Source organism: Silene latifolia, chromosome 10, assembly GCF_048544455.1.
Source record: "Silene latifolia isolate original U9 population chromosome 10, ASM4854445v1, whole genome shotgun sequence".
Lineage (NCBI taxonomy): Eukaryota > Viridiplantae > Streptophyta > Magnoliopsida > Caryophyllales > Caryophyllaceae > Silene > Silene latifolia.
Genome location: NC_133535.1, coordinates 48525147 through 48542558, shown reverse-complemented (window position 1 = coordinate 48542558; position 17412 = coordinate 48525147). Strand labels below are relative to the sequence as shown.

At 37.4% G+C, this 17412-nt stretch overlaps 1 protein-coding gene across 1 annotated transcript; it reads left to right on the top strand.

Annotated features, from left to right (window-relative positions):
• Positions 1 to 14955: 14955 nt before the first annotated feature.
• Positions 14956 to 15504, top strand: LOC141607549 (uncharacterized). Its single transcript, XM_074426903.1, has one exon. It carries the CDS (start codon positions 14956 to 14958, stop codon positions 15502 to 15504), a length of 549 nt encoding a protein of 182 aa, XP_074283004.1.
• The last annotated feature ends 1908 nt before the right edge of the window (positions 15505 to 17412 follow it).

The following is a 17412-nucleotide window of genomic DNA, read 5'->3' as shown; positions in this document are numbered from 1 at the left end:
AGAACTAAGAAGATCGATTAGTGAATGCTCGACGCGAATGCAAGGAAAGAGTGCCCTCGTAAGAGGAAGACGATTGATTAATTAAAGTTGATTGAGTGTAGTTGGTCAAATTGGTCGGTCATGCAACGGAGAGGCTGGTACCCGGAAAGATCCGAGCTTACGTGGTCGGAAGTCCAAGCACGTAGGCGCCAATTAGTAAGAACGAAGTCTAGAATGCAAAGGGAGAAGAGAAGGGCGGACACTCGCGTGAGAAATATGAGGAACGAAAGCTCCTATTTATACTAATCACGTGAAGGAATAGGGTTTCGGAGACTCTTTGGAAGTGAATCTCGGAAAGATATAAAAAAGATACGTAAATCATGCAAAGAAGGGCCTTGGAAGAGGCGCAGCAGCCACTGCGTCTCTTGGAAGAGGCGCAAAGACTTCGTTGCGTCTATTCCCAGGAGGTTTCCTCCTGCTTAAGAAAGATTTCCGTGTTTAAGTTATGGTAGGACGGAAATAATTCGATTATCTTATGAATATTACGGGATATTATTTGCCAAAAGATAAAATTTATGAAATATGGAATAGAAATATCCGGAACATTCCAGAACATTCGACTCGGGGATTTAACAGCTATCAGAAAGTGGAGACGGTTTTTGACCCGGACTCGAATGTACTCTAATTATCGCCAAAACGACCGTATCGGCACGTAGATGACAACTAAGAGGTTGACATTAATATTTGAGCAATCACTTGACGATAATCTTACGAACTGTCACTAATCGTTCCGCGAATCAAACATGCGGCCCAATCATCACCGGGTGGTTTGCGAGAGGTGCAGAAACGAGGTGTCTACATAGATTCGTTCTTACTCTTAATGGTGCTGCGGTCAGCTGGAATAGTTCCAAAGAGGAAGTTGTAGCAGATTCTACTACTGAGCCATAGAAATATGATAAGCAAGGAGGGCACGTTTTCTCCATGAGAATTAAACGTGTACCTGAGTTATAGTAGTTGATTATGAATTCGATACGTTATCTTTTTCATATACTATAATTTCATCGTTTTATATATAATATTTTGTTTTTTCATGTGGATTGTACTGACAACATTGAACGCCACAAAGTGAACTGAATTACATTATATTTGTTTTGGTCCGTAATCGCCAATGTGAGCTGATAACTCCGGCTATTATATTGTGCAGTCGATTGATGGTGGGTTCAACGAGGCATAAGTTAAACGGTTGACTAATCGATCACAGATACGAGATTATGACGATACCTCGTAGGACAAATTTTTGTGACAACGTAATGGAGTCCTAAATGTTTAAAAACATTCGGTGTCAGGTCGTGGATAGGACATCCATTGTGTTCCTAGAGTCAATTCTTTTGACTATCAACTGTCTCTTGAGATTAAGGCAGTTTTTCGGTGACTTTGGTTTCTTTCTCACGGTCTACCGTAACTGGGGCTAAGTAGATTTTTTCTGGGTCATTTCATACTGTTCTTACATCTGCAGGATTCGAGTTGAAGAAAATATCCAACCCTTATCAGGTATAGTTATTTCTCAGGGCCACTCGAGGAGTTGTAACTGAAATGCATGGCCATGCTCGAATGTTGATTCGTTTATCAGTTAAGTTACTCTCTAGTCGGGAAAACCACTCTTGATACTGATCGCTTGTAAAATACGACCTTTGTGAATTCGGATTTGCAAATTGTTTTACATTGAGTAGGAGAAATTTTATAGGATATGAGAATCGGTTATCGCACATACACTTGTGAGGACAAGTGGGAGTTTGTTGGAGCTGGTGTCCTCCACAAATTAGTGTGATAACATTTGTAAATCTCTTACAGGTTCACAAGGGTATACTTCGTATATTTAATCAGTTGATTAACGTTTACCTAATAACGGTTGGCTTGCTAGAAAGTTTGACGTGTTGGAATATGTGTCCTCCGACAATAATGCGATCACGACTATTGATCATGATGATCACATGTTTAAGTCTCATTAAAATGAATACAATTGGGAAGTAATATTGTTACTGTCAACTGGTCAACATATATCGGTAATGATTGGCTGACTAGAGTTTGACATTACTGTCGTGTGACGGTGGTGATCAGTTGACCCCCTAGGTCATACCTAAAGGGCAATACTCTTAATTGATTATTTAATTAATCGTATAACGTTACGAGTTAATTAAATTACTTGAAAATTGACGGACGATTTTGGAAGAAAAATTTACGTATCATATTGAAATGTGATTAAATGAGATACGGTCTGAGTAATCGAATTGTTTCATTACTCGGATGAAATTATTGTTTAAGGAAACAATTGGAATTGAATGAATTTTTGTAAATATGATTTATAAATTGGTAAAATATTTTGGCACAAGTAATTATGAAATTACTAAGTCGATTTTTGTATGTGACGTATTTTTATTAATACGTTGTTTTTTAATATGTTAAAAATACATAACAAATTTATGTGACATGTGACATGTAACATATTGACAATTGACAAAATAATATGGAACCCATATTATCTAAAAGTGCCGAAATAATGGAGGTGCATTAGCTAAAATTGTGTTTATATTTTAAATAGAAAACATAATGATGAAAAAGGTAGGTAGCCATGCAACCCTATTCACCTTGTGAAGACCAATATGGGCATGCATTGGCTCCCCTAAAAGCACCTCCACCCACCGGTTTTCTTAGAGAGAAAAGGCAAGGGTTTTGTCTTATTTTTCTATATACACTACTTTGATTAAGTTAGTGATTCATTCTAATAATCTATCATCCAAAAATAAGATATCTAGAGAGATAAAAAGCTCTCTTCTTCTCCCTCCTAATAACCGAAAATAATCAAGTGTTTACATTATTTTTGGGTCAATTTTCTACTTGATTAATATTATACTAGTATTTGTAATATTAATTAAAATTAAGAGGAGCCTTGGGTATAAAGCTTAGGGAGAGATCTTATACTTATATCTTGTTCATCCATAAGGAAAAGCTCAAGATCAAAAGAGAAAGGTGATCTCTTTTGTGCCCTAATAACCGAAAATCAACAATGTAAGGACATGATTTCTCCTCTATTTTTATTATTGTTTGCATGCATAAAATCCGCAATTAATTTTATGACAAATTATTTAGACATATTTGAGTATGTTAATATGTATATAAATCTACATTTCCTTCAATCGGTATCATGAGCCACGGTTGTTTGCATGCAAATTGGTTAAAAGTTTTTCCGAGTTATAAGAATAACAAATAAAACTTGTAAAATTTGTGTTATTATGATATATCACGAAATTATTACATGCATGTTAATATTTCTGGTCCTAAAATGTTTTAGGATATTTTGGTTAATTTTTCGGATTTTTATTGTTCATAATTTACAATAATGGCATTTAAATATGATTTTATGAGTAAAAATGTCATTTTTGGTCTAAAATTAGCTATACTTCGAATTTTCACTTGGTTTTTGGATATGTTGTCACATATATTATTTTGAGATAACCTGTAAATTTTCATAATTTTTGGACTTGTTATGCTCGAAAAATGAATTTCTCATTATTAAATTCGGATTTAAGTGAAAAATAGGTTAATATGAGTTAAATTTCGAATCTGGTCATAGAAAATTAATATGTTGTCACATGCAATTTTACAAGATGTGTGTAAAATAATTGGCTATAAAGAAGTCTTTTTGCATGATTTATGTATTTTTGAAGAAAAATAGCATAAATAGTGATATTATTAGTGGAAAATTAATAAAACATAATCTATGACTTAGGAAAAACGTCTAATGTTGCATTTTATTATATTTTTCAGATCTAAAATTGAAAAGTTAATGAAAATAATTTTTCCATGTTTTTATGATTATTTTATTATAAATCGATAAACCGCAACATTGTTTTTCCGGTAAATTTTCGAAATTTTTAACCTAAGATTTTGAACATTATGAGTGTCATGGAATTTTTCCAGAATGTTCATGAATTTAAATTTCAAATTTTGAATTTATTTGAAATTTTGTGATTTATTTGAAGTTTAATGGCTTATTTTTGTAATTTTTGGTCCATTTATGAACAAATTTGTAAATAAAGGTTAATTATGGTCAAATTATTAGTGAAGACTATATTTTGAGTCCTAAAAGGTTAGGGTAATTAACTTATGCATAAATATGAGTTTATGTATTTTTGTGATTATAAAATGTTGAAATCACGCAAACCGTAAAAAACCTGTGTAATATACGATATTGGCTATTAAAGGCGATTTAGCATAAAATTGAGCATGTTCATACATATTATAATGCTGCATTTTCTTTATGATTGTCATAATTTTAATTTATGTAATTTTTGAATTATGTAATTTTACTTAGTATGGCCTTAGTTTTTAATTGGTATTTCCCGAAATGTATGGGAATATCGATTCGGTTGTAATTTTTATTGTGATCTCGTATCACCGTTTTGTAATTTAATATATTTATTTTATTTTAGTTACAAATGTATAATAGGAAATTATGTAATTTATTATGTAATTTTATTCATTCCGGAGTTCCCAAAGACGGATTTCTTCAAGAATGGCGATACATAAAGACGGTGTTACATCGAGATGCGTGCCACAACCGAAGTTCAAGGGACCAATGGAGTTGGTTTCCGACTATGTAATAGTTAAAGAGTTTTTCTATTTTAGGAAAGGCCATACTAGGATTTTTATCTTTATGCTTGCATTTTATTTTATGTCACATGCATCGCTAAATCGCCATAACTAATACATGCATCCTTATTTTATCGAGTTTATCGACCGTGTCAATTAGAATTATCATAGTTCACCGCTTTAGTTCACTTAAAACGTGATAGATAATAAATTGACATGACCTCTCGCTAAAACAAACAATTGAGACATAGCCTTACCAAATAGTAGAAACCATGAAAACCTATTTCGCGAGGGAGTGCACTCGGCTACCCCGGGGTACAAACCTTGTTACGTAGGGGAAGTGGGTGATGAATGTTAATCCACCGAATTCATGTTGATAAGGGATGTATCGGCTACCCCGTGCCCAAGTTGATGTGGGTTTGGATAATGGACACATTTATTCGAAATTTGGATTGAACTCAACAAAAGTAATTGATAAGGGTTGCATCGGCTACTCCGTGCCCTTGTTGATGTGTTTTGGGCTATAGATAAACATTAGAGTAATTTTATCGACCAAAAGTTCTAAAAGTAGAATCGATTAAAAAGTTAATCCACCGAGTTATATTAATGAAGGTTGCATCGGCTACCCCGTGCCTAAGTTGATATGAATTTGGGTCTTGGAATCATTTATTATAGTTGGGTAGAGGTCACTATATAAATGTTCATATCTTGTTATATTTGCAAGTATGATTTAAAAAGACAAATGTTAATATTTCCTTTCCTCCATATTTGTAGTGCATTACAATGAATCCATCAAATGCTACCGCACCGATAACTATTGAGTCATATCACCATGTTCTTGACGACGTATGCTCCAACAATAATTTCGATACAACTAGAGAACTTCATTTCGGGATAGGTTCGGATGGAAACCTTAATTTCATCACCACTTCTAAACCACCCACTACTACTAGACCTCGTGTGAGTCCGTCTCAGGAAGACTACCTCATACGATCTATAGGGTCTTTATCTCTGGAAGATAAGGATGCCAAAGCTAGTGGGAGCTCTAGCAATCAAGTTCTTGCTTCAAAGGGCAAGAGGTTCAAGAAGAAAGGAAAGAAAATCAAAAACTTCAAGCAAGTTAATGATGAGTGCCATTATTGCTATGGCATGGGACATTGGCTAAGGAATTGCCCTATGTATTTGCGAAATATAAGGGAATGACTCATTACTCCAAAAGGTACAATTCCTAAAGAAATTTATGTTATTGATATAAATTATACTTCCACTACGACATGGGTACTAGATACCGGTTGTGGTTCTCACCTTTGTAATCATTTACAGGGTTTAAGAGATGTGGAGAGGCTTAGCAAGGGAGATGTGGATCTACGCCTTGGAAATGGAGCTCGGGTAGCGGCCGAATCCAAGGGAACTTATGTTTTAGCTTTGCCAAATGGATTTGAGTTGTATTTGCATAATTGTTTTTATGTACCTACACTCTCTAAAAACATTATTTCAATCGCCATGCTAGACGTGGACGGTTTTTGTTTTGTCATTAAGAACAATCGTTGTACTATTTCTAGGAATGATTTGGTTATTGGCCAAGCTTCTTCCATTAATGGCATTTACATTTTAGAGACCTCAAATCCAACAAATGATATTTATAACATTCAATCAAAGAAACTCAAATCAAGTGACCCAAGTGAAGCGTTCATTTGGCATTGTCGATTAGGTCACATAAACGAGAATCGCATTAAAAGATTAGTTTCGACTAATGTGATTACACCATTTGATTATCAATCATTTGGTACATGCGAATATTGCCTACTTGGCAAAATGACTCGTAATCCTTTTAGCGGTAAAGGGACACGAGCTAGTGAGCTATTGGGACTCATACACACCGATGTATGTGGACCAATGACTATCACCGCTCGTGGTAATTATGACTACTTCATAACCTTCACCGATGAGTTAAGTAGATATGGGTATATCTATTTAATGAAACATAAGAGTGAAGCGTTTGAGAAATTCAAAGAATTTCAAAACGAAGTAGAGAACCAATTGAACAAGAGGATTAAGGCACTACGATCCGATCGTGGTGGTGAATACCTTAGCCTCGAATTTGATTCACACTTGAAAGGTTGTGGTATCATATTACAACTTTCTCCACCTGGAACACCACAACTAAATGGTGTTTCCGAAAGGAGAAATCGAACCCTACTTGATATGGTTCGATCCATGATGAGTCAAACCGAGTTACCTAACTCGTTTTGGGGATTTGCAATCCAAACTGCAATTCTATCTTTAAATAATAGTCCCACTAAAGCCACCGAAAAGACTCCATTTGAGACATGGAAAGGAAGAGTTCCTAATCTATCCTATATGAAAATTTGGGGGTGTGATGCTTACGTCAAGGCTAAACCCGACAATAAGCTTGCCCCAAGATCCGAAAAATGCATCTTTGTAGGCTATCCCTTGACCTCTCGAGGTTACTATTTCTATAAACCTCAAGAGAACAAAGTGTTTGTGTCTTGCGAGGCTGTCTTCTTAGAACGGGAATTTATTTCTAAGAGACAGAGTGGGAGAAATTTTGAACTTGATGAAGTTCAAGAGCCACAAACAGAGGTAGAGATGCAAGAAGATGTTCCTTCGTCGTCTAACGCGGTTGTACCTCCTCCACTAAGAAGGACGGGCCGAGTTATTCGCCATCCCGATCGATATGTGGGACTTATCGAGGAAGATGGAACACTCGATGTGTTGCTTATGGAAAGTGACGAGCCCGCCACCTACAAGGCCGCAATCTCTAGTCCTAATTCCACCTTATGGCTTGAAGCCATGAAGTCCGAAATGGATTCTATGCTTGAAAACCAAGTTTGGGACTTGGTAGATTTGCCTAAAGGGGCAAGACCCCTCCAATGCAAATGGATATTCAAGGTCAAAAATGGCATAGAAGGACATGACGATGTCTACAAAGCTAGGCTAGTGGCAAAAGGATTTACCCAAGTCCAAGGTCTCCATTATGATGAGACCTTCGCCCCCGTTGCCATGCTAAGATCCATACGGATTTTGTTAGTGATCGCCGCATTTCATGATTATGAAATTTGGCAAATGGATGTCAAAACCGCTTTTCTAAATGGGCATTTAGAAGAGGAGGTGTACATGATACAACCCGAAGGTTTTGTTGATTCTAAAAATCCCAACAAAGTGTGCAAGCTTAAGAGATCCATTTATGGTCTTAAGCAAGCATCTAGAAGTTGGAATCATCGATTCAATCATGTTATAAAGGAAAATGGTTTCACTCGAAGCGTTGAGGAACCATGTTTATACATGAAATTCAGTGGGAGCAATGTTGTGTTCCTAATCTTGTATGTCGATGACATACTACTCATTGGAAATGATATTCCAATGTTGTCTTCTGTTAAGAAGTGGTTAGGTAACCACTTCCAAATGAAGGATTTAGGAGAGGCACAACGCATATTAGGTATCCGAATCTATAGAGATAGATCCAAGAGGATATTGGCACTAAGTCAAGAGTCTTATGTTGATAAGATTCTTCGACGATTCAGCATGGACAAATCCAAAAGGGGTTTGGTACCTATGGTAACCGGAACGATATTGAGCAAGACTCAATGTCCCTCCGAACCCCATGATGTTGAACGCATGAAGTTGATCCCTTACGCTTCATTTGTTGGATCAATCATGTATGCCATGATATGCACACGTCTCGATGTCTCGTATGCCTTGAGCATGACGAGTAGATATCAAGGAAATCCAGGTGAGAGTCACTGGATTCTTTGTCAAGAACATCCTTAAGTACTTGAGAAGAACTAAGGACTCTATCCTTGTGTTTGGAGGAGACACTGAGTTGCGTGTTAATGGATACACGGACTCAAGTTTTCAAACAGATAGAGATGACATGAAATCACAAGCTGGTTTCGTGTTTATGCTCAATGGTGGTGCCGAAAGTGGAGAAGCTTCAAGGAAGTCAGAATCGGATTCGACAACGGAGGTGAGTACATAGCAAAGCATCGAAGCTGCCAAGGAAGCTATGTGGATCAAGCAATTCACGGAAGGTCTAAAAGTAGTACCTACCGCCAATGATCCCATCACTCTCTATTGTGATAATAGTGGGACGATCTTCCAAGCTAAGGAGCCAAAGTCTAGTAATAGATCTAGACATGTACTTAGAAAGTATCATGTAATAAGAGATTTCATTGAAAGAAAGGAAATTGCGATTTGTAAGGTTGGGACGGATGACAACATAGCCGATCCGCTCACCAAGCCTTTATCGCAGGCTAAGCATGATGGACATGTTACGTCCATGGGACTTAAACGTGTATCAAGTTTTTGTTAGATTTTGAAATGAAATAAAAGTGTTGTTTTTGTTCATGTTCATAATCACATTTGTCTTTTATCTTTAATTTATACTTTGTTACATCCAAACGGGTTGTAGAGACAATTGAACCCCGTTAAAGTGAACACGGATTAACATAGTATTTGCCCATAGTCACTTGTATGAGGTGACGTCTCGAAGTGACTAGAGTGTGAGGCGATTGATGGCAAGTTCAAGTGCCATAGAGTCATGTGCGATGACTAGTCGATCACATAGGCAGACTGTTAGGAACATTTTGTCGGGCCTTATGACCGCTTATAGAGTTCTGGCAAATTTATATAGCCTGGTCGTGGCGGGAGCTACTATAGTATTCAAATGAGTCGATTCTTTTGACTAAAGACTATTCTCCTAAGATGGCACATTTTATGATTAACTTTGATTTGTGTTACTACGACCTTCGTAAATGGGGTCAAATGGGCATATTTTGGGTTATGATGGTGTGGCTAGTCGAAGGGAATGAGTGCGATAGGAATTGTCCACCCCTAGTCAGGGTTATAACAATATCTCGGGGCCACTCGAGGAGTAATGAATTGGAAAATGCGTGGCCACGCTCGGAATGTATCCATGATAGATAAGTCCGGTCAATCGTTATTCTCCGGATCGAGGAAACCACTCTCGATATGATCACTTGCAAGTACGACCTGAAAGACACCTTGCATTGAGTGGGACATAGTAATAGGACAAGAGAATTGGTGACGCACACTTGTCGAGGACAAGTGGGAGATTGTTGGAATATGTGTCCTCCGACAATAATGCGATCACGACTATTGATCATGATGATCACATGTTTAAGTCTCATTAAAATGAATACTATTGGGAAGTAATATTATTCTTGTCAATGGTCAACATATATCGGTAATGATTGGTGACTAGAGTTTGACATTCTTGCGTCGTGTGACGGTGGTGATCGAGTTGACCCCTAGGTCATACCTAAAGGGCAATACTCTTAATTGATTATTTAATTAATCGTATAACGTTACGAGTTAATTAAATTACTTGAAAATTGACGGACGATTTTGGAAGAAAAATTTACGTATCATATTGAAATGTGATTAAATGAGATACGGTCTGAGTAATCGAATTGTTTCATTACTCGGATGAAATTATTGTTTAAGGAAACAATTGGAATTGAATGAATTTTTGTAAATATGATTTATGAATTGGTAAAATATTTTGGCACAAGTAATTATGAAATTACTAAGTCGATTTTTGTATGTGACGTATTTTTATTAATACGTTGTTTTTTAATATGTTAAAAATACATAACAAATTTATGTGACATGTGACATGTAACATATTGACAATTGACAAAATAATATGGAACCCATATTATCTAAAAGTGCCGAAATAATGGAGGTGCATTAACTAAAATTGTGTTTATATTTTAAATAGAAAACATAATGATGAAAAAGGTAGGTAGCCATGCAACCCTATTCACCTTGTGAAGACCAATATGGGCATGCATTGGCTCCCCTAAAAGCACCTCCACCCACCGGTTTTCTTAGAGAGAAAAGGCAAGGGTTTTGTCTTATTTTTCTATATACACTACTTTGATTAAGTTAGTGATTCATTCTAATAATCTATCATCCAAAAATAAGATATCTAGAGAGATAAAAAGCTCTCTTCTTCTCCCTCCTAATAACCGAAAATAATCAAGTGTTTACATTATTTTTGGGTCAATTTTCTACTTGATTAATATTATACTAGTATTTGTAATATTAATTAAAATTAAGAGGAGCCTTGGGTATAAAGCTTAGGGAGAGATCTTATACTTAGATCTTGTTCATCCATAAGGAAAAGCTCAAGATCAAAAGAGAAAGGTGATCTTTTTTGTGCCCTAATAACCGAAAATCAACAATGTAAGGACATGATTTCTCCTCTATTTTTATTATTGTTTACATGCATAAAATCCGCAATTAATTTTATGACAAATTATTTAGACATATTTGAGTATGTTAATATGTATATAAATCTACATTTCCTTCATGACGTTATTATCATACAGATGGCGGTGATCAACTGGTCCCTAAAGGTCACACCTATAGGACGTGTTTGAGAAATGTGGTTATAGAAATATAATTACATTGATGCCCAAAATGACTAAAAAGTTAGTCAATGTGTTGATGAGATAATTATTTAATGAAAATTAAATAATATTAAGTTGAGACGAATTAACTGTCAATTCGTAAATTAAATATAATAAGTTATATTTAAATTAAATATATATAAGTTAGTTTGGACGAATTAATCTGTTAATTCGTAGTTAAATATAATCAGTTGTATTTAATATCAACAAGTTGAATGTGTCATAGTGGTAATAGTGAGGGTACACAAGCCATGAGGTCATGGGTTCGATCCTCACTAGATGACAATTTAACACACTTTATATATTTTTGGAAAGACCAAAATAAGGAGAAAAATACTCCTTATTTCGGTTCACTTGGCCGAAATTAGGGAAAGTTTTTCTTTTCCTAATTGACTCCAAGTTTCGGTCTGTATAAAAAGAAAGGTAGAGAATTATTTCTACCCTAATGCTTTTTCTTGACCTTGCCTTCTCTTTCTCATCACAAGAACAAAAAGACAATTAAATTTTACAGAAAATTTTAGATTGATTTCTAGCATAATCAAAGGGCATATCTCAGATCGTCTTGGGTGCAACTAATAGGCGAATATCAATTTTGATATTGTTCTTAGGCCATATTTGCTAGGACCAAAGGTTATTTCTGAATCCTTTACTCTTGTTTATGTATTTTATTTTATGACCATTGATCATCTTTATTAAATCGTTATAATCCTTCTAGTTTAAGGGAAGTATACAGATTTATTTCCCACATGTTCATCTTTCCATTGTCTACATTTTAAGTGACTTGACTAGTTTATCTTATAAACATGACGTTCTCTACTTGTGTCATGCCAAAGTCTTCATTTTTTGTGTTTGTTATTACAAGCATGTGTGAGTATTGCCTTACTAGGATGGAGGGGGAACTCTTGTAGGAATATTGGGGGGGGATGAGGGATTAACACATGGGATGAATGAAATTATTGAATATATGCTTGTTGATTTTATCATGCACACAAGGTGTTTGCGAGAATGCTTAGGTGAGAATTTGAGCATTTAATCTATCTTTCTACTTGTTGGGTGAGAGATTGAATAGTAATTAGGAAACACATGTTAAAATCAAGGTTGGGTTAATTAGGTGAGAGATTAATTAATCTTTTCTTAGAGGTTAGTTTCACATCGAGAGATCGAGTCTTCCTCTTGCATATGCTCTTGGTTTTACCTTTCTATGTTCTTGTCCCCCCCTTCCCTACTTGAGTGAACCCGATATCCCAGTTCTCTTAACCATCGTTTTTTTTATCATTATAAGCATTTAGTTGTTATTTCTATCGTTCTAGTCTAGTTTCTTAGTTAGTTTTAATCAACCCACTTCCTTTTATCGAACTAAACTAGTAGTTTAAACAAACAATTCTAGATCCATAATTTCGTCCATAGGGTTCGACCTTTGCAAGCTACAACTTCATTTGTACACTTGCGAAGCTAATATAAATAAAAAGCACGACAATTTTTTGGCACCGTTTCCAGGGACGACAATATTGGATAGGATTATTTGTTTTCATCTAGGGTTAGTTCTTTTATTTGTTATTTGTTTTCTCCCCTTGTCCTACTACAATATTTGCATTAGGACTATTTGATGTCTTAATAAGTGCATGAGTAGGTGCTATATCAGATCTCTTTTCCCACTTGATCGTGAGATCGAGAAAACATTCCGGGCAAGAAGAAGACTAGCTCTATCAGCAATACGAGGATCTCCACCTTTTGCTAACCCACCAAACACCCAAAATTCCACAATTGAGCATCCAAACCCACCACCCTTTTCCTCCACCCTATCACCTCTTCACATTCCACATAACTCTCCACCACATAACTCTCCAATAGACTCACCACAAAATTCACCAACTCATTTACAATACTCCACCCATACCGACGATACCGAATCTCCACGAAACAACCTAGTAAACGACAATATGGATCAACCTATAGGATATTACAATAGACCAGACCCCAATCGGGCTTGTTCATCAATTGACTATGGAGCTCTTGCTCCCAACACCTTTAAGCTTCGACACCATGTGAGAAATTACATGCAACAAGATGTCTACTATGGGATGAAAAGTGAGGATGCCCATCAACATCTCACAACATTCAAGGAGAAAGCGGGCTCTATCAAGCACAATGGGGGTAACCGAAGAGCAAATACTCCTAATTCTTTTCCCTATCACCTTGAAATATAATGCTAAGAAGTGGTTGAGTTCTCATAAGCCGGGTACATTTACCACTTGGGAGGCTTTGTCCAAAGCTTTCATCAATAAGTTCTACCCACCATCTAAGACCGCAAGAATTCGCCATGAGATTCAAACCTTCAAACAAAGACCCATGAAAACTCTAAGTGAAGCTTGGAAACGTTTTAGAGATCTCCTCTCATCTTGTCCACACCATGGTATCCCAAAATGGATGACCACCCAAACCTTTTTTCAAACTCTTGAACAAAGGTTTTGGGACATGATCGTGGCGGCATCCGGTGGAAATTTTGACAACATGAACAATGCTCAAATCACGGAAATGATCCAAAACATTTCCGAGATGAAGAGTAGTTATGCTAGAGATGTGGACTACAAGAGTGAAGGGCCTTCTAAAATAGAGGTGGAGTATAAGGCCAAATTGGATGACTTGACCAAGAAATTTGAAGAATTTAAAATAGAAAAGAAGCAAGGGGACTTAAAGCATGTCCATGAGGTCGGACCTAACCACTCCAAGGTCTACTATGTCCAAGAAACTAGGTCTCCTCCTAGACATTATCCTCCTCAAATGCATTGTGACTATTGTGGCGGTGTGGGGCATACTATTGAATATTGCTTATCTATTCCACAAGATGACCAACAAGAATGCTTTGCTCTTCAAGGACGAGGTGCACCGAGGGTCTCTTACCAACGCCATGAGACCTTCTACCGTACCTTTCCTAACCAAGATCCCAAACTTTCTTATACAGGGCAACCATTGGACCCCAAGTATCATCAACCACAATACATGCCTCCACCAAAGCCCGATCAGTCTAGACAATACAATCAAAACCAAAGCCAAGGCTCCAACTATCGGGGTCAAAGACAACACGACAACACCGATTACATCCTACCTCATCAAAGAGATAACTATCGCAACCAACAATAAAACCCTTCATACCAACAACAAGGGTATCAAAAAAACCCGCCATCTCAACAATTGTTCAACCAACGACAAGGATACCAACAAGGGTATCAACAACAACAAAACTCTTACCCACCTATATAAAATAAACAGTAATACATTGAACCACCGGACCCCACCTTCTCTCTTGAGAAATTGTTAAGGGAAATGGATGCAAGGGCCGAGAGAAGAGAGGCTCAAGTAGACCAACAATTCAAAAGCTTGAAGACCGAACTCTCAAATGTCCAAGCACATAAAAGGACATTTGACTCATATATGGCCAACCAAACCCCTCTTCCTCACAAAGAGCTCCACATTCATTGCCTCCTCAAGGTTCTCATCCTAGGGATGGACCACCACCACACCAACAAGCTCATGTGGTAACCTTGAGGAGCGAGAAAGATTTGGAGGACCCTTACAAGGATTATGAACCAAAGAGAAAGAGAGATGTGATAACAGATGGTGATGAGAGTCCATCTCTCTCACCCACAAGTAGAGTTGACAACATTAAGAAGGAGAAGGCGAGTGACTATCTTAAAGATGATGAAAACTTTGTTTTGGAGGAAATAGTGGTTGAAAGAGACCAAGAAAGAGTGGTTGAAAGAGACCAAGGGAAAGGAAAGAATCAAATGAAGTGGTTAACACCAAGCAAGCCTCAACTTCCGAAAAGGCCAACAACCCTTCAATACCATTTTCTAATAGAAGTAGAGTAATGAATGAGGAGAAGAAGTTCTCCAAATTCTTGGATATGTTGAAGAAACTTGAAGTTTCATTACCTTTCACCGAGGTAGTGACACAAATACCACTATACATCAAATTCTTGAAGGATGTGTTGACAAAGAAGAGGAGTATTAGAGGAGATGGTCTAGTGGCTCTTAAGGGGCAATGTAGCGCGGTCTTACTCAATCCTATGCCAGAAAAACTACAAGATCCGGGTAGTTTTTCTATTCCATGCATGGTGGGTAATGTGAGTATCAAGAAGGCACTTTGTGATCTTGGTGCTAGTGTTAGCATACTTCCGCTCTCTATTGCAAGGAAAGTTGGTTTTCATGATATGATACCTACTTCTATGACTTTGCAACTAGCTGATAGATCGGTACAAAGACCAATGGGTGTCATTGAAGATGTTCCGGTTAAAGTGGGAAATTTCTATTTTTCGGCGAACTTTGTTGTTCTAGACATTCCGGAAGACCAACAAACTCCTATTATCCTGGGAAGACCCTTCTTGGAAACCGGGGATGTCAACATAAGTGTCAAGTAAGGGAAGATCACTTTCAAGGTGGGAGGAAATGTGGTTGAATTTTCTTTGACTGGAGCAATGTCACAACCAATGTTTGAGAGTGTCTATTCCATAGACATGTTAGAAGAGGCAATTGAAGATGCAAAGAATAAATGTTCGGGGGAGCATTTGGAGGAAGATTATGAAGCTTTACCACCAATCATTGATGAAGTTGAGGGTAAGAACCCTCCAAAGGTAGATCTTAAACCTTTACCCTCTCCCTTGAGTATGCCTATCTTGATAAGGAAAACTCCTTCCCCGTTATCATCAATGTAAACCTAATGGCATCTCGAAAGAAAAAACTTTTAAATGTGCTTAAAGAAAACAAGAAACCCATTGGATCTAGCCTTGATGATATCACGGGAATCGATCCTCGAGTATGCATGCACCGCATCACACTTGAGGATGGATTGACTCCTTCCGCTCAACCCATGAGAAGGTTTAATGAGAAATTGAAGGAGGTGGTAAGGAAGGAAGTTGATAAGTTGCTTGAGGCCAGAATTATATACTCCATCTTGGGGAGCGATTGGGTGAGCCTGGTTAAAATCGTCCCCAAAAAGGGCGGTATGACCGTTGTTGAGAATGAGGAAAGTGAACTCATCTCCACCCGACCGGTCACGGGATGGAGGATGTGCATTATCGAATGCTCAATTCCGCCTCAATCAAAGATCACTTTCCCTTACCATTCATTGACCAAATGCTCGAGAGACTTATAAACCATGAGTATTTTTGCTTCCTTGACGGGTACTCCGGGTTCTTTCAAATACCCATACACCCAAATGATCAAGCAAAGACTACCTTTACTTGTCCTTCCAGCGTCTTTGCATATCGGAGAGTACCGTTTGGACTTTGCAATGCTCCCGGGACATTTCAACGGGCCATGATGTCTATCTTTTCGGAGTATATTGAGAAGTCTATGGAGGTGTTCATGGACGATTTTAGTGTCCATGGCACCTTATTTGATTATTGCTTAAATAATCTCTTCCTCGTGCTCCAAACGTGCATCCAATACAATTTGAAATTGAATTAGGAAAAATGCCATTTCATGGTGCAAAAGGGAGTGGTTCTAGGACATGTTATTTCGAAGGAAGGGATCCAAGTGGACAAAGAAAAGGTAGAGGTGATTGAGAAACTTTTCCGACCAACAAATGTTAAGCGTGTAAGGAGTTTCTTAGGTCATGCGGGGTTTTACCGAAGGTTTATCAAAGATTTTGCAAAAATCGCTAAACCCCTCACCTCACTTCTTACTAAGGACACTCCCTTCATATTTGATGAATCTTGTGTTGAAAGCTTTTGTAGGCTCAAGGAAGCTTTGATATCGGCTCCAATAGTATTACCACCCAATTGGGACCTCTCATTCGAGTTGATGTGTGATGCAAGTGAGTTTGCATTGGAGGCGGTCATGGGTCAAAGACAAGACAAGAAACTCCATGTGATAGCCTATGTACGCAAAACCTTGGACAATGCTCAATGCAATTACACCACCACGGAGAAAGAAATATTGGCGGTGGTTTATGCTTTTGAGAAGTTTCGGATTTACCTTATATGTTCCAAAGTCGTTGTCTACACGTATCACACCGCTATCAAGCAACTTTTGGTCAAGAAGGATGCTAAGTCGAGATTGATCCGTTGGGTATTGTTGTTACAAGACTTTGATGTCACAATCAAAGATAAACCGGATTCGAGAATCTTGTTGTGGATCACTTTTCAAGGTTGACTAAAGAAGCCCGGGGAGATGTTGATGATGGGATACCCATTTATGAGTGGCTAACCGACGACTCTATTTTATCTATCATGCACTTCGACCCTTGGTATACAGATATTGCTAACTACTTGAGCTCTAGCTTTATTCCGGAAGAAAGTGACAACCAAGCTAGGAAGAAGTTGAGT

Coding starts and splice junctions, on each gene's coding strand:
- LOC141607549 (XM_074426903.1), top strand. CDS start 14,956: ATGAATGAGGAGAAGAAGTTCTCCAAATTCTTGGATATGTTGAAGAAA.